The 15,832-nt window shown below is 37.6% G+C and overlaps 1 protein-coding gene across 2 annotated transcripts; it reads right to left on the bottom strand.

Moving 5' to 3' along the window:
• Positions 1–1,218: 1,218 nt before the first annotated feature.
• LOC119897176 lies at positions 1,219–12,075 on the bottom strand. Of its 2 annotated transcripts, XM_038710760.1 has the most exons (5): positions 11,944–12,075; positions 10,188–10,547; positions 7,282–7,551; positions 6,699–6,752; positions 1,219–6,465 (listed from the first exon to the last, which is right to left on the bottom strand). In XM_038710760.1, the coding sequence occupies exons 1-5, from the start codon at positions 11,999–12,001 to the stop codon at positions 6,359–6,361; spliced, it is 849 nt and encodes a 282-aa protein (XP_038566688.1). In that variant the 5' UTR covers positions 12,002–12,075; the 3' UTR covers positions 1,219–6,358. The 2 variants fall into 2 exon arrangements, with proteins under 2 accessions (XP_038566688.1, XP_038566689.1); XM_038710761.1 differs by lacking the exon at positions 6,699–6,752.
• Between the last annotated feature and the right edge of the window lie 3,757 nt (positions 12,076–15,832).

Genomic DNA, 15,832 nt, shown 5'->3' with positions numbered 1-15,832 from the left:
TCAGTCTTTGGCATGGCTGAAGGCTGGGTGAGGGAGGTGCATGCAAGAGGAGGAGGAAGAGGGAGGGTGTGATGCATTGCAGCAGAGGGATGGAGAAAGAGGAGGAGGGAGAAGTATAGAACCGTTGTTATGGCAACAGGGATTTTATGTGATGTTTTCATCCCTTCCAGAAACCCCCACGTGTTGGCAAAGAGAACAGGGATGTCACAGAAAAACTATCTGAGGAGAATGAAGTCAATAAAGAGAGACCTATTTTGCATTTAGCCGACTTGATAGCCTACATCAGAGTTAGACCTACAGCTCGCCTGTCTGCTTTTCAGCAGCAAACCCTATTTGTGTATCTTTAACAGGAGGCTCAGCAATTAGGGCTCACCACAGCTGGATTATGACGAAAACGGTTAGTGTGCTAGACTGAATATTATAAATGAGGTTATTGCCACACTTCATCACAGTTAGACATTAAGTTACATTACAGTAGTGAATGGGTCTTCCACTGTGATATTGTCCTGCGTTCTTATGTTGCATTATTCTATGGGCTATTATGTGGGGTTATGTAAATGTACAGTGACTGCTGTGTAGCCTCCCTGAGTATTGGTAAAATGACAATAAATGTAAACTGAACGTTAGGAGCAAACAGTGGCAGATCTGCCCCGCCTTGAATCACTATACTGTACCTGCAGGATTTCGTAAAAACTATTAACAAAACTTCAACAAATCCCTGTGCATTCAGCGCAACTTGCAATTTTGAACAATAGTCACAAATATGTGCCAGCATCTCACGTTTGCCTAAATAATTACAGCAAATTACCGTTTTATTGTGGTTGAACATAAGGAAATTATCTATGAACGATCACTTTGCCACCGCAAAACATACGCGGAGAATGGCAGGAATGCAGGACGTCAGACAAGACAAATTGACTGGGATGCAACACCATGTGTCCCAACACAGGGTAAAAGAATCAAGGTAAGCTGGTTTGAATGTGCATGGAAATGGTTAGGGTTACACCCACGAAATCCTGGAGGGACTTTTTAATGGTTCAACTATAATTATAAAGTTAGAAATAGCACAATCTACCTTTGCAGTTTTCACTAATTCCTACAATTTTATTGCAAAAAAAATGCCCCAAAACATTGCAACATTTAACACAATTTTCTTTAGAAAAGCTGCCTCAAAATCAGGTATTTTAGGCTGCAACAATCACAAAAAAGCCCCTCCAAATCCTGAAGGGACTGACTATAGGCTAGTATAAACAAATCACTCCACATTTGCTTTGTATCATTACATCATTTCTTGCAGGCAAAAATCAACACTTTGGCATAATATTGGTGATAGCCGACACAGGAAAGTATGGATCGCGTTAGCTGTAATGTAAGCTGTAAAGTAATGTGGAAAGCCATACAACTTTAATATTTTGCACTGTATGTTATCAGCAACTGCTCGGCGTTAGCCGGCAAATTAACCTTTATTTTTTTATTTCACCTTTATTTAACCAGAAAGAAAACTCATTGCGATAAAAAAATCTCTTTTCCCAGAGCGTCCTGGCCAAGACAGGCAGCAGCACAATTAACAAGGTTGCAGACATTAAAACACATAACATAAACATAAAACATATAACAATTTATGATGGGAATACTTGGGGAGTTACAAGGTCATAAAATATCTACAATTTCATATATATTTACCACAAGTAATAAACTACAAGGATCGCCAGAGTAATCATTCATAACATCTACAGCCAGTGTGTACAGCCTCCATGTCACCTTATCTAATTTGAGCCAACTAAAGCATAACATATGTCACGTGCTTTGCAGTAATGTTAGTTTACCTGTCCAATAGGATAAAAGCCAACTCTGTGTCGGTTTTGTTGGTTTCAAAACAAAGACCTGATTCCTTCACACAAGAAGCAGAATAATGGCTGTTCCAAGCAACATGTGGAGTGTGGTTCATTTCTATGCGAGGTTACAGTCAATTATTAATAAGTGATTTCATTGAAAAAGAACATAGGCCTAAAGGCCCTTTAATGAACCTATCTGACTCACTGGATGCTAAAAAATATATTGATATTGATTTTGCAACTTAGTCCATTATGCATTATGTCTATATACATTATGCTGTGTTACACATTGATTTATACTGTAACTGCTTACAGTAATCACAAGTCAGTGTCACTGTCAAGCTCATGTCCTTTGAGCTAACAGTTGTGCAATTCTGCTTCTGTATAATCTGATTCATCCTTTGGAAGAAAAAAATAAATAAATTACATGTCTGTCCAGAGGCCTGTTGATTCATATCCATGTTTAATACAGTATTTTTGTTAATATTTAACAAATTGTAAGGTACAGTATACATATACAGTATATTTCGACTGCTTTAGCTAATTTCACATTTACTGCTGACATTTAGTGGCTCTCTGGTGAATTTCAAAAGGGTTAGTCAACATAAAACCAATTAATCCATAACTACACGGTGTCAGGGTTCTGATGAGTACACACAGAAGAGAGCCCAAGACACTAATGCTGCATTCTAGGCAACTCGGAACTGGGAAATTTCCGACCTCCAACTAGAAAAACTATCCTGGAACGCCACCTGAAATCGGATTTCCTACTTGTGAACTCGGAGAAAATATATGTACCCCGACTTCACAAGTAGCAGCTGAATTACGTCACAAAAAACTGTCAGTGCCCATGGATGCACACATTGTAAATGGTAAACCATAAACTAAAAGGCAACAAAAAGTATATTTGCATGTATTTAAATTAAAATAATACATACAGTCATATAGTAAAACCTGTTCTGCATGTACACTGATGTGGAAATATGTTAGGCGTATTGGGTAGCTGGCTACAGTAAAGAATCTCATAAAGTCGCCTTCTCTGCATAAAAGTTATTGTTAAAAAGCCAAAACATTAGGAAGTATAACCTACAACATTGACTGACTTGAGGGTTACCAACTGATGTAGGGGTACACAGAACTAGTAAAGTAGGCCATTTCTGTCAGTTGTTGCAGTTAAACTGACATCCTTTTAATTAACACCTAAAACACTGCTGAGGGTGCAACTGTGTGTACACTTTGTCACGGTCAGCCATGGTTTCACTTTCGGCTTCATGCACCACCATGCACCTGGAACCCTTTGAGGTTGGAAGTCGCGGCACAAGAGCAGAGATTCTGTCCCAGGGTTTAATCCAAAACATGGAAAAACAAATAATGGTGGCTGACAAGATCCAACACAACTGTACACGTAACTCCAAAGCAAGCAGAACACCATTCAAACAACACACAACAACGACAGGACAGGGACTGAAGAGAAACACCAAATATATATACACAGGGGCTAACGAGCAGGGCGGGAGCAACACAGGTGACAGGTATCAGGACTAACAAGGCAGGCAGAGAGACAGAAGGGGAAAACAGAGAGACTGGCTGGCAGGCAGATTACTAGAGGGGGAACAGACATAACACAAGTTGCTGAACACTAAACATGGACCATATCAAAGTAAGTAGTAACAGATCAGAATAATAAAAAACCACAAACTAATCCAGACACAAGCAGACAGATCCCAAATACACTAACAACAAGGAAGACAGACTGAAGCAAAGATAAAACAGAACTCAGATTAGACATGGGCAAAACGCAGAAGTACACAGACCAGGAGTGAACACTAAAGTACAGGACTAAGAACTAAGACACCAAACTAGGAACTGAGATACGAGACAAGACAGATACTAAGTAACTTAAAGATGCAGATGAATAATCATAAAGGCTACACAGAGACTAAAGCAGAATGACCAAAACTGGCAGAGAACATAAATTGACATCTAGCAAACAGACAAGACAACCTTCCATGTGTCAGACGTGACACATGGAAGGTTTCTCATTTACTTTCCTCATCATTTTAAACTGTCAGGTTTCAAACCCACTCTTCTTCTGCATTCTTTCTCAGTCGTTAAACCACATAAACAGCCAGGAAGGATCATTTACACACCCTCATACAACCACATGTAACATGACCACAGTTTCACAGACTTGCTCTATGAATCAGTCCACTGAGCGTGTGTGTGCTGATCTCTCGATTTGGCCATTTCATTATGCCAGTAGTGAGGATTACTTTGCAGATTGCATCCCTGTCCCCTCCCTGACAAATGCACCATTCCTGCGTGTGTGTGGGTGACCTTCCTGTCCTTAATTCCACCAGCATCCCTTTTCATCTTTTTAAATATATGGATTAACTGCAACAGAACAAGTGAGGATGAAAACAGAGACAGAAAACAAAATAAAGAGTAAAAGGGACAATAAACAAACAAACAAGAAAATAATTGATTACACTGCTGTATCTCTCACACATCGCATGTTGGCACAAATTCTCCAAAACAGAGGTGGACGGCACAAAACAGAGTATATTGCTGATCAGATGCAGTGTCATATCGAGCAAGATAATCCAGAAATGGCTGCCAGAATTTATTAAGACTAATGTAAGATACTAGTGAGCTCAGTCTTAAACTGAGCTACAGTATCTGACTTCCAGTCTTAAAATTACTTTCTTTGTGATAACCATTCTGTACATAACAGAGAAAACCCAAAATAGTGCAATCTCTGTATCAGGTGCCATCCAGTAAGATAAACTTGTTCACTCATTCACAAATGTAAACTTATCTTCAGTGATTCTTATACAAAAATCATGTTTGATGCACTGATAGACGATGCATTTGACTTAAGAGGTCAGTTGAGTCTATTTTAGCTACAGATTTTGCTTTTGAGATTTGCTCATTTGATTAATTGTTGTTTAGGTTTATGCTTTATGTTAAGCCAATGCCATGTGGGTATATCTCTAGTTATCACATAAATGATTCACAAATGTTTAATATGTAAAAGAAAAAAAATGCTTGCCTCTTTTGTGCAACTAGCTTCAGTCATCGTTAGAAATAGAAAGGGTTGTGGAGGAACTAATGGTGAAAACGGGAAAGAGAACCAGAAGAACAGATTTCTGAGGAAGGAGAAACTGAGGTTACAGATTTCTGCTGAAGACATAAAAAAAACAACATTCTAAAACAAAACGTATGACTAGTATCAACATGAGTCTGTACATTCAACCAGAGAGCAGTAAGAATGCATAAATTAGAGAAATAACTTTGTTCTTTTTGATATGCATTTTAAATTGGTAGACAAATTATTGCAGAAGTTGTGGTTAGGCAAAGGAAACAATAGATGCAGATCATCCCTCTAAGTATTTGGAATAAGAAGTGATTTGCAATGATGTCTTAATAAACAGTATATTACAGAGACATACATTGTTTTGTGGTGTGCTTTAGTCACAGGGACCCTCCACTTTAAAATCATCAATGAGAGTCATCAATGAGATTATTTTAATGCCTTTAACACGTTTTGCCAAAATGTTTGACGTGCATGTTTCAATGCCAAAAACATCATGATGTATTTGATGCTGTCATATCATCACTTGCTGCATCCCAATTCATTTCAGGGGCTGACACAGTTTACATGATTTACATTATATGCCCCAGTAGTGTTTCTGGAAAACAGTCCACACTTCATGTGATATATACACCAGTGACTGATGAATCATTCAAAGGAAAGCACCTGGTAAATATGACGTAGTCCCGTGATATTTCCCAACTTTAAACGTTATTGACAGTTGAAAGTAGCATTGGCTCTGATGTGGGAGGCACATTTTAATCACAAGCCACCGTGCCTTGCTTTATCTTCATCCACCCACCATAGACTCCTAGTTAGACACAAAGAAAGAACAGATATTTCTTTGTTTAGGAAATCCAGAAGCTTACAGAACTGCCGAGATTGTGGATGGATTAATAATGCAGAACACAAGAAAATCATCCACCATCCATCCATCAGTGCTATCAATAAATTGTTGGGACGGCTTTGTTGCAGCCTGTGTTTAAATGTGCACCCCACATCAGATGTTCTGTGAGCCAATGATACTGCCACACTAGTTGTATCAACTGGTGTCGAAGCCTGGGGTCAAAGCAGGGCAACTTGCACGGGGAGTTAACAATGACTGCCAGGATGCATCATGAAACAACTGACCGGTTCAAAATGGATTTTGGGATTCTGAGAGCTGAATGTGTCCTATAAATGTGAGGGAAAGAGAGCAACATTTCTAACATGGGACAGCCTTGTGGAACCATTACAATGCCTTAGGACTTTGAAGGCTGCCGCCTCTGAATTCAGATGCAGGTAAATATTTGACAGTGGTTTAACTTGAATTGACTGCGGCTGGTCCCTTTGATCCTGAAAATGCATCGGAGAGACATGTCTCTTTTCTCTGATGACAGCCTGGATTTTCATTGCCAAGTATCTCCGTTCCAGCCAGATGTTGACAAACTCAGCTTCTGCACATAGGCAGGGTAATTACGAGGCCCAGCAGGATGGTGATGGGCACTAGGAGGAGACCTATATACATGGCCCATGGTTCTGGAAACATCTCCACACCTGGCGTTGAGAAACACAAAACCACTGCTATTAAGTATAATCCTAAAATTAAATCACACATTGATGCAGTGTTGGATTAACTGAAATCCTTTCTTGTGTAGAAGCTAATTGAAATGAAAGGGGAAATGACCAAATTACAAAAAAAAAACAAAGACAAAAGGCAAAGAAAATGCAGCCAACATTTTTCCTAAACAGCAAAAGCAGCAGAAAGTGAGCGCTTGCTGCAGACTCACCAGAGGTAGTTGTGGGACATGTTACAGAAACATTTTTAGCATATCCATCTTCTTCTAGGGAGAAAACATTTACATATTGTGAGTCTTCACTTTAATGTTGACATATTGCATGATTTCTTGGTAATGAAGCATCTTAAACATAAAACTGCCTGCAGTTTTAAAATAACGCTCACTGATGTTTTCATGCTTGACATTTTTAGCTGAAAGTCTTGAGGGAGAATGGGAAGACAAGCTTTCTTGCAGATGTTAGTGGATATGTCCAGATGTTGGGAATAAATAACTGAAATTATGCTGGAACCACATATGTCAGAGTTAATGTGAAGATTGTGTTTGAGCCTGCAGGGCACGTATGACATAATTGGGTAAGAGAGTGTTTTGTTTTATAATCTGCAGTACAGCTAAAGGATCATACTGTTTAGCTTGAACAGGCCCCCTTCACATATTCAAGGAATTTTATTTTGGTCTTAAGGCCTTGGTTTCCTTTGGTAAAGGCATAAACTTCCATTGTAATGAAAACTGTAGACTAGAATAATTGATAAAAAAAATGACTCAAAAGAAAGGACTTAGTATTACAGATAATTACCAGATGGATGGTAGTGGAAGATGCTTTTTGTTATCAGATCTTTGTTCAGGTGCAGCTGACACTCATATTTTCCAGCGCTCCTCAGAGAAACAGCCTCAGAGAGCGTGACGTAGGGCAGAGCTGTGACATTCTCTCCTAGAGCAGATTCAACAGTTTGGAGTTTGTGTCCATCATGAAAAATGGACAAAACTAATCGAGGATCCTGGGTCACGTTTACTTCACACCAGAGCAGAGAGTCATTGTGACTGGTGAGGTTAAACATCATTGTGTCTGAAAAGAGATACAGACAGAAACACGGCATAAGAAAGAACACTCAAACACAAGGTTTGAAGGTTTTGTCTATTATCTTAAAATTCTTCTCAGTCCTCTATTTTTGTCACTGCAATTTCCAGCTACCATGGAGACATTTTTATTTTCATTCACACTGAAAACCTGGATATTAATAAAGATTTTTTATTTGCCTTAAGAAATTAGCTTAAGGCTAGAAATTGGACAAACTGTTCACATGTTCTGCAATAACCTTTTAAATACTTGTTTGCATGCAGGTTGTCAGCAATCAGAGACTGGCTTATTTTAATTGTATTAGTGATATATAAATAGTGCCTTTTCTGATTGCTGCAGTTAGAAAACAGGCTCGGCAAATGAAAGAGCACACCTTCTTTCTCTTTGTGCAAATTTATCTTGAATTTGCATTGTTCCGCTGTGAAAACAGACGTATTTGTTTATTTCAGTTTGAGATTTACTACACCTTTTGTTTGAATTATTTTACATACAATTATCCCTTATGCCCTCCTCAAATCTTGCACCCTCTGGACACCTTTGTGGTAAAAATGTACATGCATACATAAAATAAATAATATTTCTTTCTGCTTTTTTCATAATTCACTTCAAAAACTTCTACCCTGCTCAAAACTGCCAAACATTTAATGATTTTCACCCTTTAAATTCCAGTTTATTTACTTGAACTATTTCATTATTTATTACAAAAAGCACAAAAAAATCATTATTTTCCATAAAATAAATAGTAGGGGGATGGGGCTTTAGTGATAATTAGAGTATTGGATGTGTCAAAGAAAGACTGAATGATTATTCATAAATACAAGTGAGGGAGTATTTGACACTACATAAAAATACTAATGCAATCAAATCAATTTTGTTGGTAATATTTGTCATATCCAAGACTCCAATTACCACCAAAGAACCATCCTCCTACTATTTCTTTTATGGAAAATAATTCACTTTTTTTGTATTAAATAATTAACAATTCAAACAATTAAACTGTCACTGAAAGGGTTAAAATCATGAAAATCATTAAATGTTTTTTAGAAGTAAGTCATTTATGAAAAAAAGCAAAATGCATAGATAGAGTACAAATGACATGTGACACGAGTAAAAGACACTGGAAAAAAGGTTATTGCAGAAAGCTGACTATAACCTGCAAATCCTCATCCCTGACTGGACTGCAAAGACTCAATTACACAAACTTTAATTGTATTTCCTTTAGAGTTGCCACATTCAATGCAGAAAAATAAGGGACACCTACCGCAGTGGGGGCCACATATACATATATATATATCATATCATAACTTAAAACATGTTTTCAGGAAAGGATTAAGATTGATACCAATGGACATTGTAATAAGCTATCTGCTATTGTATTCAGTGTGAACAGATGAACTCTCTATCACAGCTCAAAAGACTAGTGTTCATATTGTCATAGCTGAATACACAGCTATGACAGTGAAACCACCAAAAAATAGGATATGAACTGTATTTTATTAACTTATTAAATCAACATGTCCATAACTTATGAACTATAAATAGGCTAAAACAAATGCTTAGATACGATTTGATTGGAAAGACTTGTGTGCAGTATTGGAGCACGTAGGCCTACTAGCTGTTATATCAACTCGAGCCCCTGCCAAGAGACGCGCCCTCATCTGACTCCGATTGGCCCTGAACCTGACGGTATTAATCAAATCAACAATGGCCCCGAGTATTACCCAGTCAGGGGGAGAAAAGGACAAGTCCCTTATTGATTCAAAACGGGAAGCGCTGTTTAGTTCTCAAATATGGGACGATTCCATATTTTAAGGGAGGGGTAGCAACCCTAAATTTCCTTTAGTATTAAACCCAAGTAATGCTAATAACATTGTGATACAGATAGCCATGTAAATGTTATTTAAGAATAAATTCACTAAGACTTAGGCCTTAAAAAGAAGTAGCCTACTCAGACATTTTACTTAAGCAAAATTAATACCACACTATATGAAAATGTTTCTTAAGTAAAAGTACAAAGGTATTAACATCACAAAGCACTAGCCTACTCATTATCATTTTTCAACTCATTTCAGAATAATGTACATCACATTATTTGATTATTATTGATGTGTTAATAGCTTTAATGTTGCAGCTGGCAAAGGTTGGGCTAATTTTAATTTATTTGTATTTATTTTATGTATTACTTTACATAGGCCTGATAGCTTGTGAATTTCCCCTGGGGTCCAATAAAGTCTCATTGATGTAATATTATCATAATTTATTTATGTATTTTGTATTGTTAATCTGAATCTGCAAAGCAGAGTAACTAGTAACTGAAGCTGTCAGATAAACATAGGGGAGTAAAAAGTACAGTTTTTACCTCTAGCAGTGTAAAGTGGCATATAATAGAAAAACTTGAGTACAGGTACCTCATGATTTGTACTGCCCCTCAGATTTTCTTAATCATCCAGATAAACCAACCTTTGTCTAATTGTCTGGACTTGAACCAAAAGCCTGAGATTACATGCAGATGTTCAGACTGTTAAAATATTCTCATGTCTTTCTCTCCCTTTGACGTATATTTCATTTGGTACCACCTTTACAGCAATAAACTGGAAACGAATAATCTAAAATCTTGTATTTACCATGAACCAACAGGAAAGTTCCATCTCCTATCTTCCTGAAACTTTTAGCCTTCTGTGTGGTCATGGAGAGTTTGCAGAGGTATTTCCCGCTGTCGGCCCAATGGACATTCTTGAGGTGTATGGACTTGTTTGAAGAGTTTGCATTGTTGTCCAGAAGGTCTACACGTCCCTCATATCTCCCAGAGGGGAACCACACTTTGGTTCTCACAGGGCCCTGTGTTACGTACACCCAATACAGAACCGGTAAGGTCACCATTTTCTCACTGTGGGATATGTTGAGCTGGCACGGCATCATGACATCATCACCCAGAGCAGTGGTAAGCACAGGAGGCTGGTGGACTGTGACAAGGCAGCAAGTACCTGAAAAACAGCCATCAAAGTAAAACAATATCAGGAAGTTGGTTAACCGTAATAATCTCAGTGTCTCACAGTAATGCTCAACCTCCACATGGGTGGTTCTATTAAAATCGTGTTATGATGCTTGTGAATATAGCCACAGGCAGCAACTGACAGGGTTGAAGCAATATGAGTTTATGGTTTTTATCTCGGAATTTGACCAACCAATTTTCAGCTTAATAAAGAACACAATTTTGAATTTATGATCATATGATTGCTGCAGTTCCACTTTTATTCTACACTTCAGACAGCTGGAAAATACTGATCCATCTATTGAGCACCTTAAATTCACAGGTAGGTCAAGCCATGCCCCAAAACAACAGACAGGAGAAGTATATGGATATAAAACGTATGACTTCTGAGGGGATGTTTTATAGACTGAAGTTTGGGGTCATGCCAACTTTGCAGTCACTGGACCCAAAAAATAAACATCCAAATCTACACAAAGAGATTTACCGCTCAGGTGGAACAAGAAACTGCATGTTGCCAAACTTTTGTTCAGACTTAATATTTAAAGGAAATAGTTGGGCTTGGAATTTTCCTAACAGCATCAGTACAATTTTTCTTTTTGTATTAAGCATCTAGTAGGAGGATATGTGTCTTTATCCACTGTATGTTGGCTTCAGCAGTCAGTTGTTGAGGTTCCCATTCCCCTAAACACAACAGCCAAGGATTTACCAAAAACCTGTCAAGTAAAAGTTGCCACAAATTCTTTACATTGTTTTATTAAGTTAGCCAAGAGTTGCTGCACGATCTTCAAAGGGTATAAGTAATCGAGGATAAAATAATGATACAGAGAGAATGTGAAGGCCTGATGCTCAGTCAGTTTCACACCCAGCGATTATTATAAAATCTGAGGCAGGTTAAGGCACAAACCACATAACTGCAACAACATCCTTTAATCACTTCAGGCTGGTGATCTTTGTTGTATACCTCTCTCTCTTTCTCTCTTGTCACCTGTCTTCCCTTACACTGTCTCTTAAGAGACAAAATATAAAAAAATATTTTGTCTCTGTCCACTAACATCAAGTTAAGTTGGTTGGTTCTCTCTGCCTAGTTTTGTCATGGAACTAAAACAAATTGAGCAACTAAGAATCAGACAACAATTGTTCAATTCTTCATCTAACTTGAAGCTTGTTGTTGTTGTTACATGTCTGAAAAATACACCAATACAGGATTTGTGCATACACCGCAATACCACTGCTAAGAAGGAAAATAGCATCAACTGTCTCTCCTCATTTGAGAAATAATTTGGAATTTCCTGCAAATGAGCCTACAGAATATTTACGATTCAAAAAAGGATCCCTTTTACAAACACACACATTTTTATCTGCAAGTCAAAAATCTTTATATACTGTACCTGAAACCATAAAGTAGAGAAACATCCATTGCCTGTCAGACAAAATTATTTTCAGCATGTCTCGGGACAAAAGAAGACGTTACCTCCTTTGAGTGCAACAGATGAAGCACACGCAGGTCTAATGTATTGTCGTTTTGGCTCAAAAGTGAAAGCACAGTAACAGGATGTGGTACTTTTGTTCTTTTAATGAATAAAGGAGAACAAGGACTTGTTTTCAGATGTGAGAACAATTTCCATTTAAGTTCCAGTTATTCACACATTCTGGTGCTTTCGACTGAATCACAGTCTTCATCAGCAGGCTCAATTTTCAGGACACTGCAGGTACTCCATAATTCTGAACATTTTTGGGACAACTCGTTCGTTTTGGCTTAAAAATTGAGCTTGACAGTTCAGTCTTGATCTTGGAAACAGTGATCGACAAAACAATCTCCACTCAAGATCCACTTACTTGCTGGTCCTAAAGATTCTGACTGTTTCGCAAGCAAGTTATTTGAGATTGTTTTATTGTTTCAAAGAAGCGGTATGTAACGGTAGTAACTGTTATGCTCAACTCTTAGGCCAACGTGAACAAGAAGCTCTGAAAAATGTATCTGCTGTTGAAGACCATGTGATCAAAAGCTGCAGTACAAGCGAGTAAGTGGACCTTACTGTGGGTGGACCTTACTTGTGTCTGATGCTGTTTTAAGGTCAAGAAAGAACTTTCAATTTCATCTAGAATAACAATTCACATGCAGAGTTCTTTTCTTCATGCAGGCTTCACTTTACCTTGTTTTTCAACTGAGGCGACCGACCATGATGTAATGATGCCTTTTAAACAAACCACGATCCTCCCACGTAAGGATTGACAGGCCAATGAATTGCTGATACACATGACCCACTTTTTCCATGTGCGCTCCCACACACGGGAAAGGTTACAGTTCTAATCCAGTCGTCTATCTTCAATATTAATCAACCATTTAACAGTTGAGCTCTGAATGGAAACTGCAGTGGTGTGCAGATGTGTGAAGACTTTATGCACACCCACTTGCACAAGACAAGGCTCTTTGGGATATACACTTGCCTGTGGTGAAGTTGTATAAAAACAATAAAATAACTCTCAATTTTCATGTAAATCATAAAAATTGTATGTCATTCTATAATTTTTGGCATTCATTCTTTTACCTTTATATATTTTTTTAAAGATGGGAAAATGTGTATTTGGTGGGTTTTAGCAAGTTACTCATAGATGGCGAGGTTAAACGAGTATGTGTCAGGGGAGCTCTCTTCATCTACAGTTTCAATCTACTCTCTGTCACCCACTTAAGGGTCCCCTCAGTCAAAACTAACAGATATCCATAGACATTAGGCCTACCCATCATGAGTATGTAGACCAACTTGTAGAATGATGTTCATGCTGTTCTGATGATACTGCTTATTCATTGATGCAGTGTTGCTGAGTCTGTGTGACTCTTAAGTGATTTTACGTTTGTTTTCTATGTTGAACTTATGCTGCAAAACCTATTGCAATCAGGGACAAATTAATTTGAACTTGAACTTGAATGAGGAATGGAAAGTTATTCTTATGCTCAGTGATGAAAAGGGCCACTTCTGTTGAGTTCAGGTGACCATTGGAGATGGAAATTGGAAAAACAAAGCGCTAAATTGCTGAGGAATAGGAGAATTCTAATTTCAGCAGTAATTATTCAATTATTTTGAAGTTAGGTAACGAAGATGGTGGAAAGATTACGGTGCACATACCAGGCACCAAATGTCCAGAGAAGAGGTGAAGAAAGAGATCATCATGTACAACAATTTCAAACTAATAACAGTGGTGTCAAATCTGACAGTTTGTCGGTCTTGATTACATGTTAGAAGAAAATGCCTTCTGAGGTAAAAATGGGCTAGATCAATTACAAGATGAGAATCAACATTGTGTCAACTTATTTAGCAAGAGAAGAGAAGATTCTACATAGTAAAAATATATAGCCTACACACTATATACAATCAATATGCAATTAACGTTCTATGTAGATGTTTAAATATTTACACATTTTAAACACAATATATGATAACAGTTATCTGCAATCAGATAAGTAAAAAATGTAATCACAAATAGTCAGTTAGGCTTGAAGGAAACTCTGGCTTTTAACTTGATTTATCTCGATGAAAGTAGTTCAGGGACAATATCTCTAACTACATGCTCCGGTACAGTAGGTGGCGTTATGCACCTTATAAGTAGATTAATGGCAGCTTAAAGAAGACGAATAAGAACTCCATTCCCCATACAACCTTCTGCCAACGTTTTACGTATTACGTCTTATTACGTTTTAACGTCAGTTGGTAGGCATATTTCAACATGGAGGACATCGTAGCTGTTGAAAAGAGCCCGGTATGAATTAGGAAGATTGTTTCCTGTTTTGCAACTAACTAATTGACAGAGTTTCTGTGGTAGGCTTTTGTAAATACACATTTTTGAGTGTTGCTGTCAATGTGTTTTTTGTCGCTATCTTTTACCCGTTGTTAGTTCGTTGAAATTGCAGAAACGTAAACCTGCCAATTCATTCTCTACTCATTGCAGTTGATATGTCACGCAAGTTAGCTGTTAGCATTAGCATGATTTTAGTAGAGCTCAAGACAAACAGTGTGTTTAAATTAAGTTGAAGGTTTTATAAAACTGTATCCACCAAAGATTGATGTTGATGTTTTTATGTTTACCGATGCGTTGAAACGGCTGTTATCTGTAACGTGTAGGCTAGTCGGATTGTGTTTTTACGAGCGGTTAAGTTAGCTAGTTGTTAACGAGCTAAGTGTAGCTAAGCTAAGGTTAGTGTTGTCTAGTGCAATGTAAAAACCTAGCATTCAGTTGTTGTTTTTGGGAATGTTTCCATAAAGTTATCTTTTTGCTATCCTTCGATCCTGATCTGAAAGTAGTTTGTAACGTTACTATAAATATACATTTCTGTTTGTTGGGTACAATACAAGCTCATCACTGATGTGTAAAATACAATAGTTTATAACTTGCATGTGAAATGTTGTTGTGTTATTGTCACTCACAGGACGAAATGCCAGCAATACTGACCTCCAGACCTCAGACAGGTCTGTCCTTTCTGGCACCAGAACCAGAAGATCTTGAGGACCTTTACAGCCGATACAAGGTCTGATTCATACATTTGTTAAGTTTATAATCTGTCCAAATTAGATCTGTAAATTTCAAAGGTGAATGATATGTTTATTTTGTGTGTTCATGGATAACAGAAGGCTGTGGTCTGCTTAAATTCAGGTGTATTTGATTCCAATACAGAAACATATAAATCAGATGACTTGAAACAAACTTGTACAAGTTACCCTTTTAAAACCTCTGAAACGCTGCCCACATCATATTTACATAATTTTCACCTAATATATACTGTCTACTTCTGTTCATATTGAACATTTCAGAACAATTAATTACTTTGCACCTCTATAGCAAGAGACAGGTGCGTCAGAGGGGGACAGGTATGTCAAAAGTTGCAAAGAAAACTCCCATTCTAGCAACATTGTGTCAGTACATATATTTTTTAAGTTAGACATATTGAACATTTAAAAGAATATCTGTTTCGGATATTAACTTTTTGGTGCATCTGACACTGACACTCAACCTTTGAGCCCAATATTGCTGTTTGACATAACTTCAAATAGTTTTTAAAAAAAAGTTATGTCCTAGGACATTTATTATTTTTTGTGTGAATGGGGGGAAAACAGTTCCCAAAAACTACTGTATCTCTGAACTCTCACACATAGGCTATTCTGTATGATCTCCTTTTGATAACTAATGCCATAAGTAATGTAATATTGTTTCACTTCCATTCACTGAGCCTCCCCTGAAACCAGTTGGAGACCCCCTAGGGAGGCCCGCCTCACACTTTGAAAA

This window comes from Micropterus salmoides, unplaced genomic scaffold, assembly GCF_014851395.1.
Source record: "Micropterus salmoides isolate LMB-PRFRI ecotype aquatic unplaced genomic scaffold, ASM1485139v1 Ms_hic_scaffold_11, whole genome shotgun sequence".
Taxonomy (NCBI): Eukaryota; Metazoa; Chordata; class Actinopteri; order Centrarchiformes; family Centrarchidae; genus Micropterus; species Micropterus salmoides.
Note: the sequence above shows the minus strand (reverse complement) of the source record. Positions and strands in the feature narration are given on the sequence as shown.